At 39.8% G+C, this 25,569-nt stretch overlaps 4 protein-coding genes across 7 annotated transcripts; 3 read left to right on the plus strand and 1 right to left on the minus strand.

Annotated features, from left to right (window-relative positions):
* The first annotated feature begins 81 nt into the window (after positions 1–81).
* Positions 82–5,418, plus strand: LOC119882409 (collagenase 3-like). The gene is made up of 11 exons (XM_038692433.1): positions 82–316; positions 531–647; positions 821–948; positions 1,095–1,243; positions 1,575–1,700; positions 1,988–2,149; positions 2,499–2,679; positions 2,756–2,886; positions 3,002–3,167; positions 3,307–3,410; positions 4,200–5,418. The coding sequence occupies exons 1-11, from the start codon at positions 182–184 to the stop codon at positions 4,301–4,303; spliced, it is 1,503 nt and encodes a 500-aa protein (XP_038548361.1). The 5' UTR covers positions 82–181; the 3' UTR covers positions 4,304–5,418.
* A 379-nt stretch (positions 5,419–5,797) lies between these two features.
* Positions 5,798–13,182, plus strand: tbrg1 (transforming growth factor beta regulator 1). 4 transcript variants are annotated; one of them, XR_005440507.1, is made up of 17 exons: positions 5,798–5,858; positions 5,986–6,169; positions 6,397–6,528; positions 7,057–7,114; positions 7,243–7,325; positions 7,975–8,011; positions 8,351–8,413; positions 9,123–9,359; positions 9,553–9,623; positions 9,806–10,047; positions 10,161–10,297; positions 10,530–10,676; positions 10,862–10,959; positions 11,146–11,256; positions 11,857–12,002; positions 12,125–12,369; positions 12,537–13,182. XR_005440507.1 is itself a non-coding variant. In XM_038692431.1 (16 exons), the coding sequence occupies exons 3-16, from the start codon at positions 6,410–6,412 to the stop codon at positions 12,556–12,558; spliced, it is 1,566 nt and encodes a 521-aa protein (XP_038548359.1). In that variant the 5' UTR covers positions 5,800–5,858; positions 5,986–6,169; positions 6,397–6,409; the 3' UTR covers positions 12,559–13,182. The 4 variants fall into 4 exon arrangements, 3 of the variants coding, with proteins under 3 accessions (XP_038548359.1, XP_038548358.1, XP_038548357.1); XM_038692431.1 differs by lacking the exon at positions 12,125–12,369 and having other exon boundaries at positions 5,800–5,858; positions 12,542–13,182; XM_038692429.1 differs by lacking the exon at positions 12,125–12,369 and having other exon boundaries at positions 5,802–5,858.
* On the minus strand, positions 13,109–18,879 carry siae (sialic acid acetylesterase). Its single transcript, XM_038692432.1, has 10 exons — positions 18,630–18,879; positions 18,219–18,380; positions 17,713–17,867; positions 17,207–17,345; positions 16,003–16,168; positions 15,735–15,817; positions 15,508–15,641; positions 14,636–14,790; positions 13,818–14,004; positions 13,109–13,693 (listed from the first exon to the last, which is right to left on the minus strand). The coding sequence occupies exons 1-10, from the start codon at positions 18,742–18,744 to the stop codon at positions 13,427–13,429; spliced, it is 1,563 nt and encodes a 520-aa protein (XP_038548360.1). The 5' UTR covers positions 18,745–18,879; the 3' UTR covers positions 13,109–13,426.
* A 470-nt stretch (positions 18,880–19,349) lies between these two features.
* Positions 19,350–25,401, plus strand: si:ch73-130a3.4 (uncharacterized protein LOC664763 homolog). Its single transcript, XM_038692435.1, is given in 7 exon segments — positions 19,350–19,603; positions 20,493–20,685; positions 22,259–22,372; positions 22,686–22,896; positions 23,012–23,165; positions 23,250–23,375; positions 23,500–25,401. Coding segments are annotated over 6 exon segments (783 nt in total). The 5' UTR covers positions 19,350–19,523; the 3' UTR covers positions 23,281–23,375; positions 23,500–25,401.
* The last annotated feature ends 168 nt before the right edge of the window (positions 25,402–25,569 follow it).

Genomic DNA, 25,569 nt, shown 5'->3' on the forward strand with positions numbered 1-25,569 from the left:
GATTGACACTGAATCGATTGTATCATCTCCTCCCACTGCGTTATGAGAGGGGCCACTGTTTACTCCCCTTCTCCCTCTGGAGCAGGGGCTTGCCTGAGGACTCATGCATGCTCTTATTCAGCTTTTGTCAGAACAATACACACCTCAGGCTGCCAAGGCTGCCTTTATAAGAGGAGAGTGAATGGAGAGAAGAAAACATTTTAACAAGATGTCCCTGGCTGATTTTTGGATTGTGTTGCTGGGGTGTTCAGCCCTGTGTCACACAGCACCTACCATTTCTCCAACAACTTTACCAGAGGACGATGACCTGGCTGAGGTAATACAAAATATATTCGGCATACATTTTGGTGAACACAGGAGAACATGTCACATTTAAAGCATGCACTGTAGTGATTAGGCAGGTCAGAGGTGAGACGGATTGCAAAACGAGTCTATAAATTCAGATTGTGTAGACAAGCAATAAACATGTACATAGTCAGATGAAATTAATTACTTGTCTTAGAAAATCCCCTTTCTTCTCCTGGTATCAGAGATACCTTTCTCAGTTCTACGCTGATGTTGGGATGAAAAACACCTCTATGCGAAGCATCACTAACAGCTCCTTCAGCCAGGATCTACGGGCCATGCAGGCTTTCTTTGGCCTTGAGGTAATTACAATGAATGAAGGATTTTACCTAAGATTGCCTTCTTGTAATCAACATAATCATGAATGCTAATAACTTCAACTCAAAGGATTCATACCAGAAACCGTATGGCAGGTGACAAACACATTGCTCAAACCTCATTTTAAAATCATCTCATATCATCATCTGACCACCAGGTGACTGGTGTCTTGAATAACAAGACTATTGAGGTGATGAAGGCTCCAAGGTGTGGTGTGACAGATATCAGCCGATATGGACACTTCCCTGGGAAACCCAAATGGGAGAAAAGGCTGATTACATACAGGTAACTGGAAGTACTATACTGCCAGAGCATGTTAACATTGTAAATAGTTTAGTCACATGATTGTATTTTTGGTGGTTGAATATATAAACATCACCCAAAGATGACTCTGATGATGATAACAGCAGTTATTAATGTGATTTGAACAGGATCACTCAGTACACTCCAGATCTGACCCAGAACCAGGTGGACAAAACCATTGCTCAGGCCTTCCAGCTGTACAGCGATGTCATCCCACTGGACTTTAAACAGGTCTACAGTGGTACTGCAGACATCATGATCCTCTTCAAGGGCGGATGTGAGTCTGAGGTTTTTAAAAACATCCTAAACTTATATAATAATAATATAATGTGTGTTTATATAATAATAAAATAACCACATAAGACTCTAGAGCTGACTGACAAACAGACCGACATCGCCCTCCCAAGAGTCACTAAAAGTTGCCAATGTGGGTAAAAGTAAATTGAATTGCCTTAGATTTGTCTGACCTTAAACAAAGTATTTTTCTTAAACATGGTTACATCAGTGATGCCCGCTATGGGAATCATTTTCTCTGCATGCAGTAATAGACATACACTCTATATTTTTTTTAAATTATAGATTACATATTCTTATTTGTCTTATTGCAGATCATGGGGACTTTTATCCTTTTGATGGGGCAGGTGGAGTCTTGGCTCACGCTAACTCTCCAGGACAGGGTGAGGGAGGGGACACGCACTTTGATGATGATGAAACCTGGACTCTCACCCAAAGAGGTAAATATAACCTGAAGCAGCCCTGTCCACTGGGTACGAAGTATATAATCTGTGCAGTTCTGATTGTAGCAGTACACTGTGGTGTGTGAGGAAGAAATAAATCCTATATATTCAGCAGATTGAGTTTTTACTTCTTTACAGAACAGACATTATTTTCACTTTCTTACATGTGGCTAATCATCTGAATGTGCCCATTTATTAAAATACATAACTGCATGAACACGCAAATGTATATAAATAAAATACACCATAAAATACACCATAAATTACTGTATTGTTGTGTTTAGGTGTGAATCTGCTGCTGGTGGCGGCCCATGAGTTTGGCCATGCTCTTGGTTTGGATCACTCCAGGGACAGACGTGCACTAATGTACCCCACTTACAAATATGTCGACACAAACGGATACAGGCTGCCAGATGACGACAGGCGTGGGGTTCAAACCCTTTATGGTAAGAAAAAAAACATAATTTTTATATAATGATTCACATTAATGTAAATTAAGGCCAGACAATCGTCTATAAAAAATAACAGTCCACATATTGGATTGGAGAAATTTCTCTTCATCTGAGCTACATGACAGAATCCTCTATTCAACCAGTAAACAGCTGACCTATGGATGAATGTCTTGTGCTGCTGTTTGTAATTTGTGACAATAAACTAGATCCATTTTATATACATTGCGGTTCACCTGTCTGACAGTCTGAATAAATGTTTCTTAAATGTTTCTAAAAGTGTATCTTTTATTTATTAATGTTGATAGTTGTTCGCTTTATGAGGACTGACTAATCCGTCTTTCAGGCAGCCGTACACCAGTACCCACAAAAAAACCTAAACCACCTCCTGGCCCAGAGCCAGAGGAACCAGCAGAGGATCCAAACCTAGACCCTCTGCCCAACCCCAGAGAGGAGCAGTGTAGCCGCGACCTGGTGTTTGACGCTGCTACCTCCATCAGGGGAGACCTGTACTTCTTCAAAAACGGGTATGTTTTAAATATGCGGTGATCATCTTGTTTATGTGGGAAGTATGTAAATGCATCTTCTTAAAATCCATACTAGATACTACTGGAGGAAGAGTACGACTTTCCAAGGAATCCGTTTGACTAAAGTGAACACAAAATGGTCACAAATCAACCATGTGGATGCTGCCTTTGAAGTCCCATCCAAGGATGTGGTGTATCTTTTCGAAGGTAATGTTAATGGTGTATTGTTATGTCTGAATGTTGAATATACTTAATTCAGTGTATACTGTGAAGCTATTCAGGTAAATACATGATTTAATAACCTCCAACTGTTTCTCTAAAGGTCGTCAATACTGGGGCATAAGGGCTTATGCAAAGACAATAATTTCAGGCTATCCAAAGTCACTCACCAACCTCGGCCTCCCGTCTTCAGTCACTAAGGTGGATGCAGCCGTTTATGAGTCAACTTCTAGAAAAACACTAATTTTTGTGAACAACCAGTATTGGAGGTGAGTGCTGGTCATGATCATGTTTTTAGTTTTGTTATTGATATGGCATGTGCCCGTTTGTCTTTAGAAGATAGTAAGTACAGAGTACAGCGACATACCATCAAAGCATTTGTAATAGTCCCTCTTTTCTATCTTGCAGCTATGATGAGGGCAGAAGCCAAATGGACTCTGGATACCCACGATTTATCAGTCAGGATTTCCCTGGCATAGGCACTAAAATAGATGCAGCCTTTGAGAATTTTGGTGAGAAATCAACTCATTTACCCCTTTTTATACAAGTCAAGAGCATATCAACAGAAAAGTTTGACATTTTCGCTTTCTTGCTGGGAGTTGGTTGAGAAGATTATTACCAATCTCACGTTTGTCCATTAGATATGACGCTACAGCCAGGTGACAGTTAGCTTTGCTTAGCTTAAAGTGTGAAACTTTTTTGTTGGCTCTTTGTCAGTTGATGAAATTAATATTTGTAATATGAAAAGTCTCATAGTGAGAAATCCAAAGAGCATGTCCGCCCTACGGAGCACATTCACATTATGATCATTGTTTTGGTTTTTATGGTCCACAACTGTTCCTGATGTTTATTCACTCGCCACCATTGACCTAGTTCCCAACTACAGGAAGCTGTTTTCAGCAACAACAGAAAATTGTGATAAACCCAATCAGACAAAGTAAGTAGCTGTGAAGTGGAGCATTTAGCAGCTAAAAAGTCAAATATTTTCCTCAGGAGTTGGTAGCAGACCAAAATACAGCAAAAAGGAGAGTGAATATTGTACTCACAAATGAAAAAAACACACAATTGCAAATTAATTCTAATGTTGCTCTGCATCTGCTGGAAGTGTAAATAGTCGACCGTTTGCTAACATGTTTGCCATAACAAGTTCACAAGGTGTCTGTATAAGTTGTTTGTAATGTAATATGCCAAAATTGTGTTTATAGCTTGTTTTGCTGCCCCAAGTAGCCAACAAATCAGTTATTAATGTCAGTTGCAGTTCAATTGCATAATCGCATATTTCTGAATCTTCCCTCCGACAGGATATCTATATTTCTCATCTGGCCCCAGGCAGAGTGAGTACTACCTGCCATACAAGAGAGTGATGCGTGTACTGCTCAACTATGGCTGGCTCAACTGTTACTGAGAACTCACAGACAAAATGACACAACTGTCTATATCCAAGACTGCAGTTAGCATGTCTATTGTGAAACAAAGCATGTGAATAACAGATGAATAAATACATTTGTATGATGTGGGGAACAGCTCTCAGATATAGATGTTGTTTTGTCTATGTGGCTTCTGATGTATAGCAAATAACAGGGTCAAACTGAGGCAAAGGTCAGTGAGTTACTATCATGTGTAAACAATCTTTGACCTCCTTCAAAATGTTTCTATTTCATTTTTGTTTTCTGTATGGACATCGCAAAGGGATGTATTAATGGTGAATGTTTTTACTCAGAGATGTTTGCTTATTTCAGTGATTAAAAAAAGGGGTAAAGGATTATATAAATGTTAAAATAGAAGGTTTTACAAAAGGTCCCCAGCAATTTCTCCATCACCTCTACCCATAACAAGGCCGAACTATAATACTATTCTTATTTGCTTACACCATCTTTGGTTACACAGTAAAATAATAGCAAACATTTTAAGCAATTTGTTGTGTTCTGTCATGTCTGAACTGTTAGGTTGTGAAATGCTCCTGTCTTATGCCTGGATGCTGCAATTTAGAATTAGGACCAAAGTTCAACTTTAGCCACATATGGGAAGATCCAATAAGAGCTGAGTCATTTCTGTTCTCATAGTTGCAGTGTTGCATGCATCCAGTAGAATTCTGGTTGTGGCATGAAATAAACCAAAGAGGTAATCAAGTGCAAAACATACAATCCACAACAACAGGGAAGCTTCAAAGGGATTAGTTCACCTAAATTACAACAAAATACATTTTCTCCATTACCTCTGATGTTATCAAGTTATAAAGATTGGGTTTTATTTGCCAGGATTTTTTTTTTAGATATCTATCGCTGAAATTCCTGCTTCCAGCCCAATAGAGGGGACCATGATTGTATTTCTGCCATCTTCACAGCATTACACAACAGCAAAATCTTTCCTGAAACAATATGTCCCCCTGAATGGCAGGGAATTCAGAGACACAAGTACTCAGATGGTATCTGAAGAGCATGACATATTACTGCTAAGTTAACAGTGACTGTTTAGTTACATTTGACTTGACACTTAAAATAAAAAAACACCTAACTTAAATTTGCTTGCACTGTTGCCCTTGTTCTAACACAGACGCTTCTCCAAAGAATTAAAAAAATTAAAAAATGCAATCTTGCACCAATTAGCCTACATCATCATGTGCAACTGGGCTAAAATAAGTATTACATAAAACTATTTCTATTCTATTCAAATTACTAATGCACATAGTGAACAGTTACTGCGGGCTTACATTGCACTGTGATTGAACAATGATAAGCATGTGACAAACAAACTTAATTGATGGGACTCAAAATCGTATTAACCTTTATTAAAGCCGTATTTTAACGTCAAACATGTCATTGTGTCGTAGTAGTAAATTTTTAATTTGGATTTTTAAAATTGTAACTAACAATTTAACCAAACGCAACAAAACCATAGACTGTACATAAAAACAAAACAAGGATATCCGGGAGAAGTGGTATCAGCAATAATGTCCGCTGGTAAGTTATCCCACTAACTTTTTGTTCCTCCATCGTTTTGTATATCTAACGTTAACTTGTAAATACGTGTTCCTTTCTATAATTGCGTTTGAGCCATATTACAGAATGTGTTTTTTTCTGTACACAGCTCCATAGAATATCTTTATCACAACGGAGGATGCTGCTAACGCTTGGTGGGCAACGTTAGCATTTAGCATCTCTGAATGTAAACAGTGCACTCATGTCAACCGAAGGTTCCGGTTGACAGACGGAAACAAACAATCCGGAGCACGAACTAAAATAAGTGGGTTTGCTGCTACAGATTCATTGAGGTATGTGTGTGTGTGTGTGTCTCTTTTTGCTTGTAGCTAACTGTAACTCTTGTATATCATGTTGTTAGCATCTGTGAGCAATTAGCAAGTCTTAGCTAACTTGCACTATAACTATATTGCTTTCTGTGCGTGTGTTTTCTCAACATTGCTAATGCTACTAATATGCGGTACAATACCTGCTCCTGAGGAGATAATAGATGCATTGTTAATGTTTCTTCTCTGCACAGGTCCCTGTCGCCTATGGAGTCTCTCAACACCTTTGAATCTGAGATGGAGGCTGATGGACAGGGGAACTACTCTCTGTTTCCTGCTCTGGACAGCATTGCAAGTCTGTCTGGGACCACTGAAACTCTGGAGAGGTTGTTGAAAATAATGTGATTTTTATTTTATGTTACACATATAGAAAATACACTGTGCAGTATGTACTACATCCATCTATGTTAGCTACATTGTGGGACTGCTACAGACAAGAGCATCCCATCCATGTAGAAGTGCCCAAATTAAAATAGGTTGTTAATGGGTGAAACTTTGGGCTCACAGGGAATCAAATCATAATACAAATTTGATACCATGATTTAATACCAAACTCACTAAACACCATTAGAGAAGTGCTTTGCGATTCTGGACTCTATTGGTTGAGTTTTTTTCTTTTTTTTTTCTTTTTTTGTGATCACACAACGTTGTTGAGTTTAAAATATGTACACAGTACCTTCCACAGTGCATGTTGCCAACGTGATTCATTACCTGGGTGCAGTCTTAGTTTGCACTAAAAACTGGATAAGTATGTGCTCTAAAATGTTTATATATCAAAAGTAATGATTTTCAAAGTGCCAATAAATCAAATAATAATATTACACTGGATGATACTTAACTTTTTGTATTTGCAGCGAACCACCTAGTGATATTTCAGAGAAGCCAAACCTCACATGGCTCGATGCTGCACAGGTATCTGCCATATATTCTTCATATTTCAGTTTGGTGTCATTGATAACATCTACCATATTCAACTGCTGTGAGTTTTTATTTTGTTTTGTTTTGGCAAGTCTTTTTTGTTTCTCATTTTTCTCATGTAGATTGTCTTGGAAGAAGCTGGTCGCCCTATGCACATAAAGGAGATTAAACAAAGAATCATCGACAGAGGACTTGTTCAATCCAAGTACAGCAATCTTCTCAGTTTACTACGCATCTTATTGCCCATGTGCTTACATGTTAAGCCAATAATGACAATAGCTTTTTTTTTTTTTTTTGATGTTCACTGAATATTTGTTGTCTTAATTTCTTAAGTAGACCGCAGGCTAGTACCTGAATTAGGGCAGGTTCACACCTAAGGTCTTTTTCCTGAATCGAACCAATGTGAGGATAAGATATTGTTTAATTTTCCAACTGGTCTGGTCAAACGGGCCAGAAATTCTAAACAAAAGCCATGTGGTGGAAATGTCATTTGATTATTGGTCATACAGTCGGCGAGTAAAAAGACAACAAACCCTCCAAATTTCTACCTGGATATCTTACATCATGGTTCATGGTGGTGTTGGTCTGGAGCACATATCAGCAGACCACATAAACATCTTGTGTGACAACAGATATTAAATAAGTTAATAATGCACACAAACAATGGTAGCTTCCCATGATTAGTTTGAATGGTGTTCACACCAGAAATTAAGCGCTCCAGAGGTCACTTGACAGAGGTCCGAGACCACCCTTTGAGGTGGGAAACACTCCAGTAAACACTCAAGCGCTCGGTTCAACCGGACTAAATAAGGTTGATGTGAACCCTGCTTTTCTTGTTGTTCTCTCCTTGGCAGTGCAAAATCAAGCCTGGAGGCTGTCATGTACCGTGAGGTAAGGAAGTTTAAGACTCAGTCTGATGGCAACCTCTGCTGTTGAGGATCATAACTTGCCCCTCCGGTTAATGTTTGTGTGTTCAGCTGATACAACACATGCATCATCTGTATTTCCGTTACTATTCTTTCTTTCTCCATGTTTCTCCATCTTGCTTCTTTTGACCTTGTTTGAAAGAGGCAGACCCTTCTGTGCTTTAATCAGAGCAAAGGATGCTCTCTGCTGTATCTAAGAATGGTGAAATTTATCTTAATTGACCCTCCCCAGCCCCAGTTTTTGGGAATCAAATTTGGCTTTCCTTGCCCTATGCATTGGCCTCAGTCTCACATTATGTTTCAGACACAAAAAGGCAGCAGGAGATTCAAGAGGATTGAGAACAGAAATGGAGTCTTTGCACTGCTGGTGAGTTATATGGGACACTTAATGCCAATTTCACACAAGTTTTGGGCCCAGAACTGTAGTTTGACACACAAACCACTGCCTGGTATAGTTCTAACATATAGACAGATTTTATTTATGTTACATTTCAACAACATTAAAAGTCGAAGGTGCGGGGTTTTTGCAGTGGAGATTCAATGATATCAAGTTGTCTGGTAGCCTGGTGTGATGTCATACGATATCTGCTATTTGTGTTCTTACTTTATTAAAAGCAGGTGCTAGGATTCAGAAGAGAAGACATTTAAAGTAGAGACGGCTTGAAGTCACTCTTAATATCTAATTATAATTACAGTACTCCGCAGTACCAAAATGCCCTTAATAATCCTTTAACTAGTGTAGTACTCATCCATACAAAATAAAAGCTAAGCTCCAAAGTTGAATTGAAAAAGGATAAAAGAGTAAAATCCTCTCAGAGGAGATAAATTTACAGTAATAATGTCTTTATTTAAATTCCGTGAGTTTCTTCAAGATCCCATGCACATTTTGTTTTCAGTAACCACTGTTTGTCATATAGAAGTTTAAGTGTAAGCTCCATCTGTGTTTTTTATTCATTTGCACTTAAGTCTGTATTTTCATCCTTCATCCTGAAGGCAACACAAGCATTAGCTTCAGGTTCTCCTGGTACATATGGATGGATCTCTGCCTTTCTCGCCCTCCCTCTTTCTCCTCACAGACTGATGAGGAGCGGCAGCAGGCCCTGCAAGCCTTTACCGCCCAGACTTTCCTCGGCTCTCCGCAGCAGAACACCATCTCCAGTTCTGGCTCAGGTGCCTCTGCGCCCGCCTTCCCGTCCCCCACCAGTTCCTCAGATCACAAGACCAAGATGAAGAGAGGGCCGCGAAAAAACCAGAACGAAAAGTACCGACTTAAGTACCTTAGACTGCGCAAAGCTGCCCGTACCATGATATTTGTAAGTAAGCTATTAATTCTTGTTTTCTTTCACTTCATAAATATATGGTAAGGTTTTGTAAAGAGTGGTTGTTGGAATTTTCTAATCATTATCGGTGAGAACAATTGAATTTGTATAAGATTTGACTCAGGATTACTCTGTTTACATACACAGCTCTTTAATTATCAGTGTTGTGATACGGTTTTATCTGCAGGAGAACGCAGCTCTCTGTGATGAAATTGCCCACTTAGAAGAGAAGTTTCTGAGGGCAAAGGAGGAGCGGAGGTGAGCAGACATGTTTCAGCTGTGTTTATAATTCCCATAATATTCAAAAAATTAAAATTGGCCAACAATTCATTTCACTTTATTTTATTTTTATACTCTTATACACACTCACATTTACCATTTCACCTTTAAAAAAACTAGACAAAACCCAATGATTCATTCATATTAATTTTCAATTCCAGGTTTTTACTGAAGTCATTGTTGCAGTACCAGTCTTTTTCAGAGGGGGAGATACTGCCAACGCCTGGCTCAAGCTCCCATCCACCTGTGCCGCCTGCAGCATTAACCTCAGGTCCTGCAGGGTCTTCAGGCCTGTCTGGGGGGCAAAACCTTGTGTCAGTGGTGTCAACAGGGGAAGACGGACCTCTTAAAAAACCTAAGAAGGAAAGGAAAGAGCGAGGCAGGGAAAATGGAAAGGAGGAACGTGAGTCCTGTGGTCAAGCTTTACTGCAGACTCATATTGAAAATAGATGGAATTGAAATGGTTTACGTTTCAAGACAGTTTGCACAATATTTTATTTTCTCATGTTTATTCAGTTCCAAAGAAGATGACTAAGAAGAGAAAGCTGACAGACGGGTCTCGGAAGCTGGTGCAGCCCATCCCTCTGGACTCATCTGGTCGCCCCGTCTTTCCCATCGTATTGGGAGGTTTAACAGTCTACAGTCTGGGAGAGGTCAGTGTCTGGCGTGACTCATATGTCACAGCTATCACCACGGTCACTTATATTATTAGTAATACATGCTCTCTTCTTGCTATGACAAGTTAAACTGTCCACCAGAAGGTGGTTCAATAAATAAATAAAGTCTACATTACAACAACATGCTGATAGAGTGAAAGCCTCTCCAAAAGCTGACAATAACCACTAAATGGATGTTTCCAAATGCAAACTTTTGACCGCTCTCCAGATCATCACAGACAGGATGCTGTTCCATGATGAGTGCGCCATCTACCCAGTGGGCTTCTGCAGCACACGAGTCTTTGCCAGCATGAAAAACCCAGACCAGCAGTGCCTCTATACCTGCCAAATCAAGGATGGGGGAACAGGCCCACAGGTACACACACACACACGTTTGTTTTTGAAGTCGGGTTTGCCAAATGTCCTCATTTTCAGATGTAAATACTTTTTAGAGAAGAAAATAATTTAAAATTAAGATGAATAAAACATTTTGTCTGTTGAGATGCAAGTGAAAACAATAAATGTGCTGTGTACAACCTAATATTGCCCCCACGCCCACAGTTTGAGATTGTACCTGAAGAAGATCCTCAGAATGCCATTGTGGCCTCCTCTGCCCTGACCTGCCACTCCAACTTACTGAAGGCTATCGCAGCTGTCAGGTACCAAAGTTCAGCACAAAGGCGAGGAATGGTTGTTTGTTTGGGGTATTCAGCACAAATCCACAAAGACAGAGGTTTTGTATTTTGGTGTTTGTCACCATATGTCCAAGACAAATATTTAAGCTATTTTAAGCTTAAGCACTTTTTAATATAATTATGAACTCTTTCACCGTGTCCTTCTCTTAGTTCCAAGGCTGTGGCGCCCATTGTGCCATCAGGAGCTGACTTCTTTGGCTTTTCACACCCCACCATCCAGAACCTCATCCAGAGTTGTCCTGGAGCACGCAAATGTTGCAAGTAAATTCACCCATCTCACTGAATATGGATTTTCAGCTACAAAACACACAGCGTGCATGCACTTCACATCTTTTGCAGATTATCATTTAAGGAAAAGAATGAGATTTGTTTTCATATTTTTAAAGCATTTTAGAATTTAACTGTAGATGTGGAGACGTTCTTCCCAGACAGGAACTCTAAGGGCATTTTACAAATGGGTAATGGTGGTTTCCCAGATGCAAAGCATTAATATGATGATGAAGATGATTATATGTTTTGGTGATATGGAATCATTTCAATCTTTACTTAGAAGGAAAACATTAATTAATCATGAGTAACTAATTTTTAGGTCATGGAAACATGCTGACATACTTATGCACAGAGAATTTATATATTGTTGGGACCTGATCTGTCTAGTCTAGAGTTAATTATCTAGCTGAAGCTGAAAGACAGAAAATATTCCAACAATTATGCATTTATTCAAATGAGCTTGAGATATGCAAATTAGAGGGCACGATTAATATATTTCAATCATGTTAATATATTCAACCATCTTACATTCACTAGGAGTTGAGATTTCTTCATAAATGGACGTCTTTTCTTTTTCTTTGTTTATACTAGCTACCGATGGATACGTTTTGAGGTGTGTCGCCCTGGTGATGGCCAGGTTCCTCACAGCCTATCTGAGGACGACGCCTCAGTGAACTTTGAGGCCTACCAGAGACACAAGGGCTTTGATGAGAACATCAAGACGGAGCACATAACAGGTCGCTTAAGTATCACTTCACACGCTCAGCCTGTTACATTAACAGTAACTTGATTATTGCATGTACTGTACAAGCAAACACTTCTGAGGTTATGTAAGCTGCTGTGTCCATCAAACACACAGGAATCTGGGCAGCCTTAAGTTTAACAGCTGGGCTTGTGGCAGGAAGCTCACGGGTAAAAACTCCTTGCTGGGGAAACAAATAAAAACTGTCTTCTTTCGGGACAACTGCTGTCAGAGCAAAGCAGTGAAGATGCTCCAATCACTCAGTTATACTTTTGCTCTGCTGGAGTGAATGTGTGTGAATAACCCTCCTCACCCCACCAACCGCTCCTCCAGAACTCTGCTGTAAATAATATATCATAAATGTAAGTGGCTAGGTTGGCTGAGAAAGAAACATTTTAGGATTAGGAAAATGCCAAATATTTCACAGTACTTCAATTTGTGTTACCTCTTGCATAATCTAATGCGGACGTGATGATCACTCAGCATTGACAGTGACTCTTCTACTATTTATCCATGTGTCATTCCTCAGGACAGACGCCGCAGTCTCCTAGCTCCTCTCACCAGCACCACCTGACCTCGCCCACCATGAAGCCCTCTACCTCATATTTCAGCTCTTGATTCTGAAAGCGCCAGCAGGAATCCAGCTCACACGTGATCGCACTCCTCTCAGACTTTCATTATTTACTGAACTTACTATACCACCCCCCGTCTATTGGATCTGGCTGGCAAGTTAGCTTCGTGCTTAATGTGCCAATAGCAACATAAACCCAACGCCTCTGTGTTGAGAAATGCATTTCTTACTGCATGTATATCAACATCTGTGCTGAATTTTCGAAATTGAGTCCCAGTTGACTTTGACCAGAATTACTGAAAAAAGGGTTTTTGTTCTTTCCCATATACAAGTTACAATGTACATGGCACACTATTGCATTGGCATTGAACTGATGGTACTTTGCTTAAAGTTGCAGTTATAACTCATTATAGGTAACAACTTTTTCCAGTTGAAGCAACAGTTGGTCATGTTTCTGAGTAATATTCATTGTATTTCCATTTTACTTTTAAGTAAAAGTATTGGCTTTGAATGTAACACACCCACATATACTTAGTTGTTGATTTGTCATTTATTTGTGCAAATTAAGTTAAGTCATAAAGGCTCATTTGGGTTGTAAATTTTTTGTTTAAAAATAAACACGTCATTCTACATTCATACATAACAATTATTGGCAGTGGTTGAAACAGCACAGGTTGTATAGAAGATAAGGCATGGGGCCAACATAATATATACACACACACACACACACCTATCTCCCACAAGCTTCAATAAGCACTTACAGAACTGCACTTTTTGTTTTTTTAAACTGGCTACATATCTGTCCAGTCAGCAAATTTGGACTGAAAGAAAGAAAAGGCATTTGTGGTTCAGTAGTTTTTCCAAACATTTCCTGTGGTTGGAGGGCGGTTGATAATAAACGGAGGTGCAGGTAAAATCCTACTGGCGCTGTAGATTGGACAGGCTTTAAAGTCACAGGGCCAGTCTCTCCATGCATATCTGAGGGCTGCTACTTCATCAGTAGCTGGACACAAACTGGTAGATAACTGGACAGTGGTCTGATCCCACTGCATGATGCCAGCTGGAACCCAAGGAGACTGAGGCCCGCATGGAGCCTGGTTCCTTGAGCAACAGATCTTGATTAAAAGAAAGAAATGAGCTTGTTCAAGAAATTATCAGACCAAACATCTTAGCATTGTTTACAAAGCTAGCAGATAAATATGGGACATAACTCACACTGGCTACAGCCGCCAGCCTTACCTCAAAGATGTCTTTAGACTGTGTGACATAGACTGTCTGGTCGTAGGTAATGTTGAGATACAGTCTGGTGGACAGGATTTGGTGGGGGAAAGGTCCAAGGAAGGGCACGTCCTTTTCATTATAAGCCACTGCCCTTGCTCCTAATGTCAGTCTGTACGCTACGTCCTGCTTGTCCCGGGGATGGATCCTAAAACAAAATAAAAATCTTTTCAACGGTCAATACAAGAACAAAGAAGCAGCTCATCACTTAGGAAATAAAAATGCAGGTCACATCATCATACTTTCATACTTTTAATGAAAACAAAAAAAAGCAGCACAAAGCTGTTTCATGTTGGTCTTTAAGTTTTTAGTATATTAAAAAGTATTTGGATGTGAAAATTATGCCAGGGAACTGAGTCTTGGCAGCATTTCAAGGGCAGGTTTTATAGATGTCTATAAAAGATCTTAAAATGTATCCCAAGACTAACTAAAAATCAGAGCAGAAACATTTGAACAGGTGTAATTTGAGCTCTTTGCTCCAATTAAAACTAAAACTTGCTGCAGCATTTTCTTTCTAAACATTCTCTAAAGAAAAATCTGGTCAAACCTGGCATGGTAAATAAAATAGAAATGCCCTTCTGCACCACACCTCTCATATTAAGAATAAGTTTTACATGAAATTCTGTAAGAATTGTTCAAATCTATGCGAAGGACTTCTACACGTACAGTTCCTGGTGTGGTACTATTTAGTAGTCACAGCGGTATTAATGAACAAGCAAAATATAATGCTGCTCAGTATTGTAAAGATTTCACATGATATGAAGACAAACAATCCTTACGTGCCATAGGGTGAGGTTTCGTCTGGTAAATCCAAAGCCACAGCCATGAATGTTTTCTTCATCCGAGTGTTCGGGACAAAGCCGGCGTCTGCTGTCTGGTGCCAGCGGATGTTCGGAAAGCCTTCATCTGTGGAGCCTTTTATGTTGGTGCTCAGCTGCAAAGTACAAAGAAATCATGGATTAGTGCTGCAATACTGCAACTGATATTTGCAAAAACTTTCTATGATTTACTTTACCTACAAAGTGGCAAAGTAGCAGCACATATTGCTGTCTGCCACTAGGAGAGCGCCGAAGTCAGACATGTCTGAAATTCTACATAAAGGATAGTGGGGGTTTTTAATTCAGTCTAACAGCGCTCTACCATGCAAGTACTTGCACTGCATCTAAAAATAGATACCTGTGAAGTGAATTTTTGAGTGCACTGTGTGATTAAAGACTACAACCTTCCGTAATCATCAACCTTACTGCACCCCCTCCCCTGATGCTAATCATTCAAACATAGTTGCATTGGCCATTGGGAGATAAATCCTGTTTTCAATGTGTCAAAAAAAAAAAAAAAGTGCTTTAATGTTTTAAAACACTTTGACAATATTTTAAGGCCAATGCCGAGTGTCCAGATACTAGTGTCTTCACTTCCATAGTACAATGTGGTACACTGGTTTACTGCACACAAGGAGAAGGAGCACACACACGTCAAGTTAGAAAATCATTGTTAATAAACTCTGTGGTCCTTTTTTCACATTTTTCACTGTGCTCCTAAACTTCTTTGTGTTCTCCTTGGGAAAAAGGTTGGCGTAATATTTTGATAGTCTGTGTATCTGTACTTATTTGTATTATGCACTTATGTATGTAAAACTAAAATACCGACATACCTGTACAAATCCAAAAGGGAAGTCGAGAGCTGTCTGCCCCCCTGAACCTTGGTGAAATGCCATCCTCCAGTCATCAATCATAGCAGGGAAGGAACAGTTGTACTTGTTTTGATGGTAGTCTGCATTTTTCTCACCTGAAAGCGACACAGGCCTTATAGACACATGACATACACATGGCAATACTGAACATCTGATCACCATAGACATACCTGTGCAGGTAGTCTTACCTTGGTACCAGAGGGCTCCTTTGATAGTCATGTTGAGCATTGGGTGGATCATTGCATTCCACAAGACAGAATTTATTTCAGGACTGAGAGATTTTAACAGAAGCAGAAGTGCAGTTAGTGCACGCTCACTTTTGTTAGTTTGTATTATTGTGAGCACGAGAAAAGTTATACTTGCAGGAGAACAGTGTGTCAGACATGGACATCATACATCTATTAGCACACATATTAGGTTGCAGGTCAGCTGAATTGTGTTTTTTCGTATCTTTACCCCCGTTTCGTTTTCTCTAGTCCACACTGCCGCAGTGCTCTTGAAGATGACCAGGCTTCGACAGGTGTGCCTCCCCAGCAGGACTCCACCAGTCCTATGGGGTACTTCAGGTTGTCATACATGTAGCGCCCAAAGAGCCAGCACACTGCAGAGAACTCTGCCACATCTGGAAATACACCTGCCTGTTAATCAGCCAGTCAGCAGAATGCAAGCAGGTGGTAGTATGCACATAAACAAATAGCATCATGGTTGATATTTGTTGTTTATTTGATCAAATCTGGAGAGACAGCTGGCTCAAGTAGTGGCATCGGCAGCTACAAGTGGCATTTCCGGTGGCAATCTAAAATGCCACAGATTTTTCCTGATATGCCACGGCACCATAAACCTTTCATTTATGTGTATTTCCGGTGGCAGGGGGCATTTCCGGTGGGAATCTAAAAATGCCACAGACTGAGTCCTTGAGTAACAGTAACAACTCTGCACACACAATAATTATCTAGGTTAAACTACCAACTGTATTGCACCAAACAATGCATACATTAAACGTGACTCTTGCCGTTTACATGAAGAAATGCACAATATTATATATTGCATAATAAACTGCTGTTACTAACATATTTCTCACGGTCCAGGTTTATTTACTGATTGATTTGAATCAGCGGTAGATGCCGTGGCATCGTAACGTTACATTGCAACCAGAAATCCCACACAAACAACGGCAGGTGCCTGGGTGAATCTGTGGCATATCGTTTTCACCAGAAATATCACATAAATGGCGAAAGGTGCCGTGGCACCTCAAGGACAATCTGTGGCATTTTTAGATTCCCACCGGAAATGCCACATAAAACAGCGGCAGGTGCCGCCTGCCACCAGAAATACACATAAACGGCGAAAGGTGCCGTGGCATATCAGGAAAAATCTGTAGCATTTTAGATTGCCACCGGAAATGCCACTTGTAGCTGCCGATGCCACTATTTGAGCCAGCCCCTGCTGCAAATCTGATGACACTATACAGTACCATATTGTACTGTCACCATAACAAAATACCTTGGATTTAGGAACATTTGCAATATCTTGTGTGCATGTTTCTATTGTGCAGCATTTAGAAATGACTCCATTGTAGCTCAACACCCTAAACCAAACCTTTAGCTGTCAACAAGTCTTTTAACAATTCTATGAATACAAAAATAAATCCTTGACTTACTTGTTGTGGGCACAGACCAGGGAAGGCTTACTTGAATCAAATCAATCAGTTCTGTTTCACTCTGATTCAAGGCTGCCATAAAAGTCCTAATATGAGGATACTTTGCTGCGAGGGCCAGCTCCTCTGATGCATTGAAAATCTAGTGGAGAATTAATAAATAAATGAGAGCCTTTTAAAAAATAAAATATGAATAAATACATACAAAGCAAAAGTTACTTTTGTATGGAATGCTTTAATGGATTTTGTGCAGCCTTTCTGACCATAACAGCCAAAGTAGGACTTCTTAGGTTTTGCTCTATATCAGAGATGTAAATCATCTTCCTGGCATTGACACTGTCCTTTGAAGCCAATTCTGTTTCACCAAACCGTGAAAGTAAACTGAATTTATGCTAATGCACCTATGTTTTGTGTGCAATGAAAGTGAAAGGGTTTTGTTTCAAGATTCTACCCTACAGACAGACTTCTACTGCATGCATGTGCTCATCAGAAAGACAGGCTCGGTCTACCTGAGATGTTTTAAAGTACATGTTGCTCTGCCCTCCACACAGCCAGACATCTCCAAACAGCACATCTGTCAGAGTGGCTGTGCTGTTCTGAGCAGTTGCTGTCACATTGTAGGGACCACCAGCTTCAACAGGGTCGAGGGTGACTTGCCAGATACCTGTAAAATACCATGGCTTTGATACATGGACTGTAAACAAAGTGACCAAACGAACAAGTGAAAGCTTTTATCCTTTGGACTAAGGACATAGGGGTTTACGGATTGTGAAACCAGTTGATTTAACTCGTGACAGCAAAGCTTGTCACAATAATTTCACCACATCTGTAAAAACAGGTTGAGAAAGTAATTGCAAAACTTCCAAACCACTTTTTTCAGGCCACACCCCTTAACTGTAACAACAAAAGATGCCATTATCTGCCCTGTCATGATCACCCAGTTCCCATTTAGTACATTACCCTGCAGATGTCAGCATAAAAGTCCCACCAGACAACAATCAGCCATAGTACTCACCTTTTGTCACAGTGGCTGGTGAGGTTGTCTGTTGTACTGGTCCTGACAAGAAGACGGTGACTTGTGCACCCTCGGGGCCATAGCCCCACAGCAGAGCTTTCTCTGGAGACATCTGCAGCACCATGTGATCTCCATAGTAAGAGGCAAAGCGCAGCTTCCCATCTAACGTTACATACACAACAAATCGTACTATTTCCTTAGTGGTTCTATTAAGATGCAATGAGAAATAATTACTCAGAAGGTGTCGAAGATCACGTGTTACACGGCAGCACAGAACTGGCTTTTGGCTTCTGTATTAAAATATTAAAGTCAAGCTAAGAAAGAAAGTGTAAGAAAGAAATACAGTAACTTAATCCCAGTACACAGCATTTTAACTGTAATGTTGACACACCGTAGGTTAACGTTACTCACCACAGTTGTAGAAATAAGCTAACGTGATGAGGATAAAAACAAACAGCGTTGCCGCCATAACAAGAAGACAACCCACGCTCACGCAACGCTGACAAGCTCTGTAAGACAAAGTCATTTCAACCAGCTCACATGCTCGTGACAGTGTGAAGCAGCACAGCCAACTTCACTAACGTCAGAGACCCTAACTAAATAAAAATTTTTTTGCCGCATCACATGCTCTGCGAATAGCATGAAAGGGTATACACTTCCTGTCTTCTCTCCCCAACCTCGTGTGGGGGTGGCCAATGGATAGATGAAACTGAACGCATATTTGGTTTGTGAGTGCTGCTATCAGTAGATATAAACGTTAATATAACTTTTAACTTATACCATTTAACCACCTTTAACCATAACTGATAACTGAGCCGTCTCTGTCCCCTATGCTGCCAACAGAGATGTGTTGCTGAGGCAGCTACAGGTCTCAAGCAACGTTAATTTTCACCTGATTTGTCGATCTGAAAAAAATGCAATTTAGTCAGAAAGTTCGGAAGATATGTGGTTTGTGAAAAAAAAAAGGTGACTAACGAAATAAATTATATTTCGGATTACTATGACGCTAAGGAAAACGTCATAATTTGAATTGATGAATTGCAATAAAGACATTATTGAAAAACAAAAAAGATTCAATCTTAGACCCAGACCCCACCCCTTGTCAGAGGGGAGAGACAAACACGAAACCCATGTGACACAGATCCAGGAAATGCTGCAAAACCTTTTTATATACAGTCTATGAGCAGAACCCAGAACACGACCAAGGGGCTAAGCCCATAGGCATGTCTAGAGGTAGACGCTCTATAAGAAATGCGGCCGCCATCTTGAACCGGTCATACTCGTTGCGCAACTGAAGAAATCAGGATGCCAGAGCACTGTGCAGCACACTCATGCTCAAATCGGCGGACCATCGCAAGCAGGGCTCGAGGGATTACTTTTCACAAGTAAGATTTAACATTACCGTACTATAGGTTGTATTTTGTGAATAGAATATTACCAGAGAGTCGAGAAGGAGCAAGGATCTTTGATATTACTGTAACAGTTATTGAAATCGTAGCCAGCTAACGTTAGCTAGGCTATGTTTACTGCACCGGCCGGTGTTCACACTGACTTAGTTTACAACTGACACAAGAATGCTACTGTAGAAAAAATATATATATTACTGGTATAACATTGGCCAACAAATTTTACACAAGTGGCACAGACCGTACTGTCAGTGTTGGGCAGTCACTAACGTGACTTGTAGCCTAGCTACTAACTTAGTATTGTGGTAGCTTCACTATTTCCTGAATCAAGTAACTTTTCAGTAGCTTAACTACTTTATTTATCAAGGAGCTTGGCCACACAAGCTACACTTTAATTTCATGTGAAATTAGCGCTACTTAAGTATCTTTCTATGTAGTGAACTAGCCTACTGCTGTGTTTGCGTTACTTAGCTTGCTAACGTTACATTTGACTGGGTGGTAGCTTTTATGTAGTGAAGCTTTATTCATGGCAGAGTAACTGATAGCTCACTACAATTTACAAGTAGCTTGCCCAACACTGTGTGTTATTCACATGTAATTCACCCTAACAAAAGTAAGATACCTCTCATGTCTCATACCCACCCACTTACTTAAAATAAAGGCAACAGAACATCTCAATGTAGAATGGTTTGCAAACAAGCATATTCACAAGTTTAGCAACTTTGGTTCGTTATCAACAGATATGCATCAAAATAGGAGTTTTGTTGAAGAAAGGTTCAAAGAAATGTGAAGGAAGAAAATAAGCTTGACCTCCTTTGTGAAATGTTTTTGTGTAGACTCTCCCAAACCTTCAGTTTTCATTTTGAAGGTTTCCCAAGGACAAAGATGTGAGGAAGAAGTGGGAAGTGGCTTTGAGGAGAGAAGGATTCACTGCAAGTGTTTCATCAGTTCTTTGCTCTCAACATTTTAAGCAGGGTGATTTTGATAGGACGGGTCAGATTGTCCGACTCCGTGATGGTGTTATTCCATCCGTCTTCAGCTTCCCGGTTCACCTCCAAAGAGTAGGTGTATCATCATAAGGCTATTAACATTCATAAATGTAAATATTCGAGAGAGAGAGAGAGCTCAAATGTTTTTCATTTAATTGTGATGATTAAAACTGACAACTAATGAAAATCCCAAATTCAGTATCTCAGAAAATTAGAATATTACTTAAGACCAATACAAAAAAAGGATTTTTAGAAATGTTGGCCAACTGAAAAGACTGAACATGAAAAGTATGAGCATGTACAGCCCTCAATACTTAGTTGGGGCTCCTTTTGCCTGAATTACTGCAGCAATGCGGCGTGGCATGGAGTCGATCAATCTGTGGCACTGCTCAGGTGTTATGAGAGCCCAGGTTGCTCTGATAGTGGCCTTCAGCTCTTCTGCATTGTTGGCTCTGGCGTATCGCATCTTCCTCTTCACAATACCCCATAGATTTTCTATAGGGATAAGGTCAGGCGAGTTTGCTGGCCAATTAAGAACAGGGATACCATGGTCCTTAAACCAGGTACTGGTAGCTTTGGCACTGTGTGCAGGTGCCAAGTCCTGTTAGAAAATGAAATCTGCATCTCCATAAAGTTGGTCAGCAGCAGGAAGCATGAAGTGCTCTAAAACCTTCTGGTAGACGGCTGCGTTGACCTTGGACCTCAGAAAACACAGTGGACCAACACCTGTAGATGACATGGCACCACAAACCATCACTGACTGTGGAAACTTTCCACTGGACTTCAAGCAACATGGATTCTGGGCCTCTCCTCTCTTCCTTCAGACTCTGGAACCTTGATTTCCAAAGGAAATGCAAAATGTACTTTCATCAGAGAACATAACTTTGGACCACTCAGCAACAGTCCAGTCCTTTTTGTCTTTAGCCCAGGCGATACGATTCTGACGCTGTGTCTTGTTTAAGAGTGGCTTGACACAAGGAATGCGACAGCTGAAACCCATGTCTTGCATACGTCTGTGCGTGGTGGTTCTTGAAGCACTGACTCCAGCTGCAGTCCACTCTTTGTGAATCTCCCCCACACTTTTTTTAATGGGTTTTGTTTCACAATCCTCTCCAGGGTGCGGTTATCCCTATTGCTTGTACACTTCTTTCTACCACATCTTTTCCTTCCCTTCACCTCTCTATTAATGTGCTTGGACACAGAGCTCTGTGAACAGCCAGCCTCTTTAGCAATGACCTTTTGTGTCTTGCCCTCCTTGTGCAAGGTGTCAGTGGTCGTCTTTTGAACAGCTGTCAAGTCAGCAGTCTTCCCCATGATGACCATTTAAAGGCCTTTGCAGGTGTTTTGAGTTAATTAGCTGATTAGAGTGTGGCACCAGGTGTCTTCAATATTGAACCTTTTCACAATATTCTAATATTCTGAGATACTGATTTGGGGGTTTTCATTAGTTGTCAGTTATAATCATCAACATTAAAAGGAATGAACACTTGAAATATATCAGTGTGTGGAATGAATGTATACATTATACAAGTTTCACTTTTTGAATGGAATTACTGAAATAAATCAACTTTTTGATGATATTCTAATTATATGACCAGCACCTGTATATAAAATTAGTATTATGTATTATGGTTCTTCATTTTAGTTGGAAAAGGGCATGGCTACGTCTGCCTCCAGAAGAGCTGAAGAAACCCTGGCTGTGGCCTCTCAGGATTCCCAAGAAATGGCAACCTCACATCCACAACCTCAGCCTAATGATGTGAATATTTCTACTTTAAACATTACATCATAATGTTCCGGGACATATTAAAATCTCACTTGTTTGCTGCAAGTCATATTAAACACACTCAAAATAAATAAACATAACACACAATTGAAGAAACGTTGAATATGCATTCCTGGTGCGCGCGCACGCACACACACACACACACACACACACACACACACGTGCTGGCAGTGGGTTTGACAGGTGATGACTATAAGAAAGAATATGGGCCATAAACTAGTGGTGTCAAAGTGATGTTTGTAAAGTGAAACATTACTCAAACCATGTTCATCCCTCTTTCTACTAGGATCATGCCTATGCCTTGCCTGCTTCTCCTACCGCTCTTAGGACCAGACTCAATGAAGCCTTGGCAAGAGTGTAAAGTCTGGAGCGAGAGAAGAAGAATGCCATGGCCAGAGAAAAGAGGGCAAAGACCACAGTGAAGAGTCTTTTGGGGGATTTGAGGGAAAAGAACCTCATTAATGAAGAGCTCAACGAGAAGCTTGAATTCTACTCTGGTAAGACCAAATTAGCACTTTGAAATTCATGTACATGTTATTCTTACTCTCTTTTATTAAACTCCTTTGTTATGATCTGAAGGGGACTTATTCATTTTAAATCATAACATTTCAGATCTTCAGATAGACCTCATGGCAAAACAGGGCCATAAGTATACAAAGGATTACAGAGAGTTTGTGCTCACGCTCCATCTACATGGTCCAAAGGCGTACAAATACCTCAGAGAGACTCGACATTTTCCCCTCCCACATCCACATACATTACAAAGGTAGGCTTAATGTTGTCCGATTTTTTTGGGAAATTACTGATGCAAACACGTTAAATAGCTTCTTGTAAAAAATGTAATTTGTAGTCCGGCAGATTCTACGAAAGCTGCCCTGTGATGTGTGCTGTGCAAGCTTCATTTGACAAGAGCTACCACCTTCTAGCCCTGAAAAACAACGGCAGCCGAGTGATTCCATCACAAGGCACAGTGAAGGTTTGTTTTTATTTTAATCTTCGTATATTAAGGTTGCTTTGTTCTTATTTTCTCTGTTGTGTAAAGTGTCTTTGAGCACTGTGTAAAGCGCTATATAAATATAATGTAGTATTATTATTATAAGGTGCTGAGAACTGCAGAGAGGGTGATGCGCCGCGCTTCAACAGTGCAAGCTCCTAAGGTGTCGACAGTCATACACATCGTCCGGGAGGAGATTGGAACGGAGGATGTTTTTCTGCTTGGGGAACACATTGAGGAGACACAATTTGGCAGCGACAACCATCATTCTGACTTGTTGTCGTTGGTTGTGTCTGTGTTTGTCAGGATAAGGCTGCACCACATTGCCAAACTCACCTCTCTTGAACTGCAGAAAGGGAGCACGAGAAAGAAGCTCTGCAAAACGGTCCTCTTTCATGGGTTTTAGTGTGTGGGGGTGTGTACTTGGAAGACAGTTTCATGTCACTGTTGGGGAACTGCAGGTTGATTTTTGCCTTGACACCAGCAGTCATATTTGAATGAGGTGTCAGTCTTGATATAGACACATTCAGTGAGTGTGTTAATCCAGCAGCCAGACATTTTTTGTATTGCAACTGAGAATTGGTAAGCTTCCTCTGGCCTCCTCTGAAACCCTGAAATATTCTGGTGTGCAGATGATCAAAATTCAAATAGTTGTTTAATTAAGTGTTTAGGCTAACTAACTTAATAACCAATGTGGACTATCTAAATTAGTATTTACTCTGGCTTCTCTAGTATTATATAGTAAATGATTTTGTAAGTGATTTTTATAACGGCTCAACGTCACCCCGAGCCTGATTGTACACAACAACAATGAATCGAAACCCCTATTAATTTGCCATGCAAAACATCTGGCTGACTGAGTCATTTAGGACAGGACTGTACTGGGAGCAAGTCATGGGTCACATAAAAATGCACCGATATTGATAATAAATGTACAAAGCCTTAAGCAAAGTTTTTGTTTTAACATTGATTCAAAATAAGATGTTAACCAGTATGTTGAATGTACAGGGTCATTTCAGGGCCTGTTTTCCAAAAGAATTTTAAGACTAAGATAATCTTAGTCCCGTTGTAATGTGAGAGCTAAAATCAACTTAGCCTAAGATGATTTTAGTACACCAGGCCAAGCTCTGTTGGGAGAAAGCTGAAAGAGTGATCTCTTTGGAACCCTATTGTTAACTGGTAACTTTCCTTTTAAGCAGCTCAGTTAATAACAACCTTTAGTCCTACAGTAATTTCAATTTTGTTTCTGTCAGGCTATTTAGTGAAATGTTAAAATCAGACAGATGTTGTTTTTTTTATAAAAGTATCATTACATGATATAGATGTACTATCTATTCAGGTGTATAACATTCTGGATACATTTAATGCCATTTACATGACACATGTGGGATTGTTGGGCCCTGCGGGATCTTCACATAGAATTGGTTGAACAATTTTTTAAACCACATCAGTGTGAATTTATATCTCATGTACTCAGGAAACATAACTTCTGAAAACTAAATTCCTTGTTTTCTTCTGCGCTTGTGGTATTTGTAAATGTATTAAGCAATTGCTTTGTAATGCTCTATCTTTGATGCACTATTGTGGACTAAAAGACCTTGACAAAGGACAAGACACACAATGTTTAAAATAACAATTACTTTATTTTTTATTGATTACCAATTTCACTTGAACTACAGTAAAAAGGTACACAAAAATACAAATCAGTGCAATCCTTCATAATGACATAATCCAACAACTCTTCCCCTTGCAAAAGATTGTTCTCAATAAAATCATAATACAACTTATTCTGGTTAAATATTCATACAAACTGCATATATTTAAGGCTTCATTGATATACTGTAGATAAGCTTTATTTTAAAGCTGGAGTGCAGGGCTTGCATATAAATTAATCCATTGGAGAGAGTTTATAATTGAGAATTATTTATGTTTAGTATGATTGTATACTTTGTGTTAATATGCTTTGTGTCATACAATATGTCATACTAATAAAGCCATTTGAATTGAATTTGCAAAATACCTATCATAGCCTACATCACATAGGGTGACCAGACGTCCTCGGCTTCAGGGACAGTCCCCGTTTTTGGTTACCTGTCCCTGGATAAATACAGAAAAAAACTGAATAAAAGTAGGCTAATAATATTAATTTAAAATAGAAAAAAAAATGATAGTCAAA

The sequence above is a fragment of the Micropterus salmoides genome, unplaced genomic scaffold, assembly GCF_014851395.1.
Source record: "Micropterus salmoides isolate LMB-PRFRI ecotype aquatic unplaced genomic scaffold, ASM1485139v1 Ms_hic_scaffold_3, whole genome shotgun sequence".
Taxonomy (NCBI): Eukaryota; Metazoa; Chordata; class Actinopteri; order Centrarchiformes; family Centrarchidae; genus Micropterus; species Micropterus salmoides.

Bases quoted from the DNA above. Each gene is read 5' to 3' on its own strand.
- tbrg1 (XM_038692429.1), top strand. From the start codon at position 6,410: ATGGAGTCTCTCAACACCTTTGAATCTGAGATGGAGGCTGATGGACAG. The intron at 6,529-7,056 runs GTTGTTGAAAAT...TTGTATTTGCAG, and splicing joins ACCACTGAAACTCTGGAGAG to CGAACCACCTAGTGATATTT. The intron at 7,326-7,974 runs GTACAGCAATCT...TCTCCTTGGCAG, and splicing joins AGAGGACTTGTTCAATCCAA to TGCAAAATCAAGCCTGGAGG.
- LOC119882409 (XM_038692433.1), top strand. From the start codon at position 182: ATGGAGAGAAGAAAACATTTTAACAAGATGTCCCTGGCTGATTTTTGG. The intron at 1,701-1,987 runs GTAAATATAACC...TGTTGTGTTTAG, and splicing joins CTGGACTCTCACCCAAAGAG to GTGTGAATCTGCTGCTGGTG. The intron at 2,887-3,001 runs GTAATGTTAATG...GTTTCTCTAAAG, and splicing joins TGTGGTGTATCTTTTCGAAG to GTCGTCAATACTGGGGCATA.
- siae (XM_038692432.1), bottom strand. From the start codon at position 18,744: ATGACTTTGTCTTACAGAGCTTGTCAGCGTTGCGTGAGCGTGGGTTGT. The intron at 17,346-17,712 runs GTAGACCGAGCC...ATTCTCCACTAG, and splicing joins TGTACTTTAAAACATCTCAG to ATTTTCAATGCATCAGAGGA. The intron at 14,791-15,507 runs GTATGTCGGTAT...TGTACTTTGCAG, and splicing joins TCCCTTTTGGATTTGTACAG to CTGAGCACCAACATAAAAGG.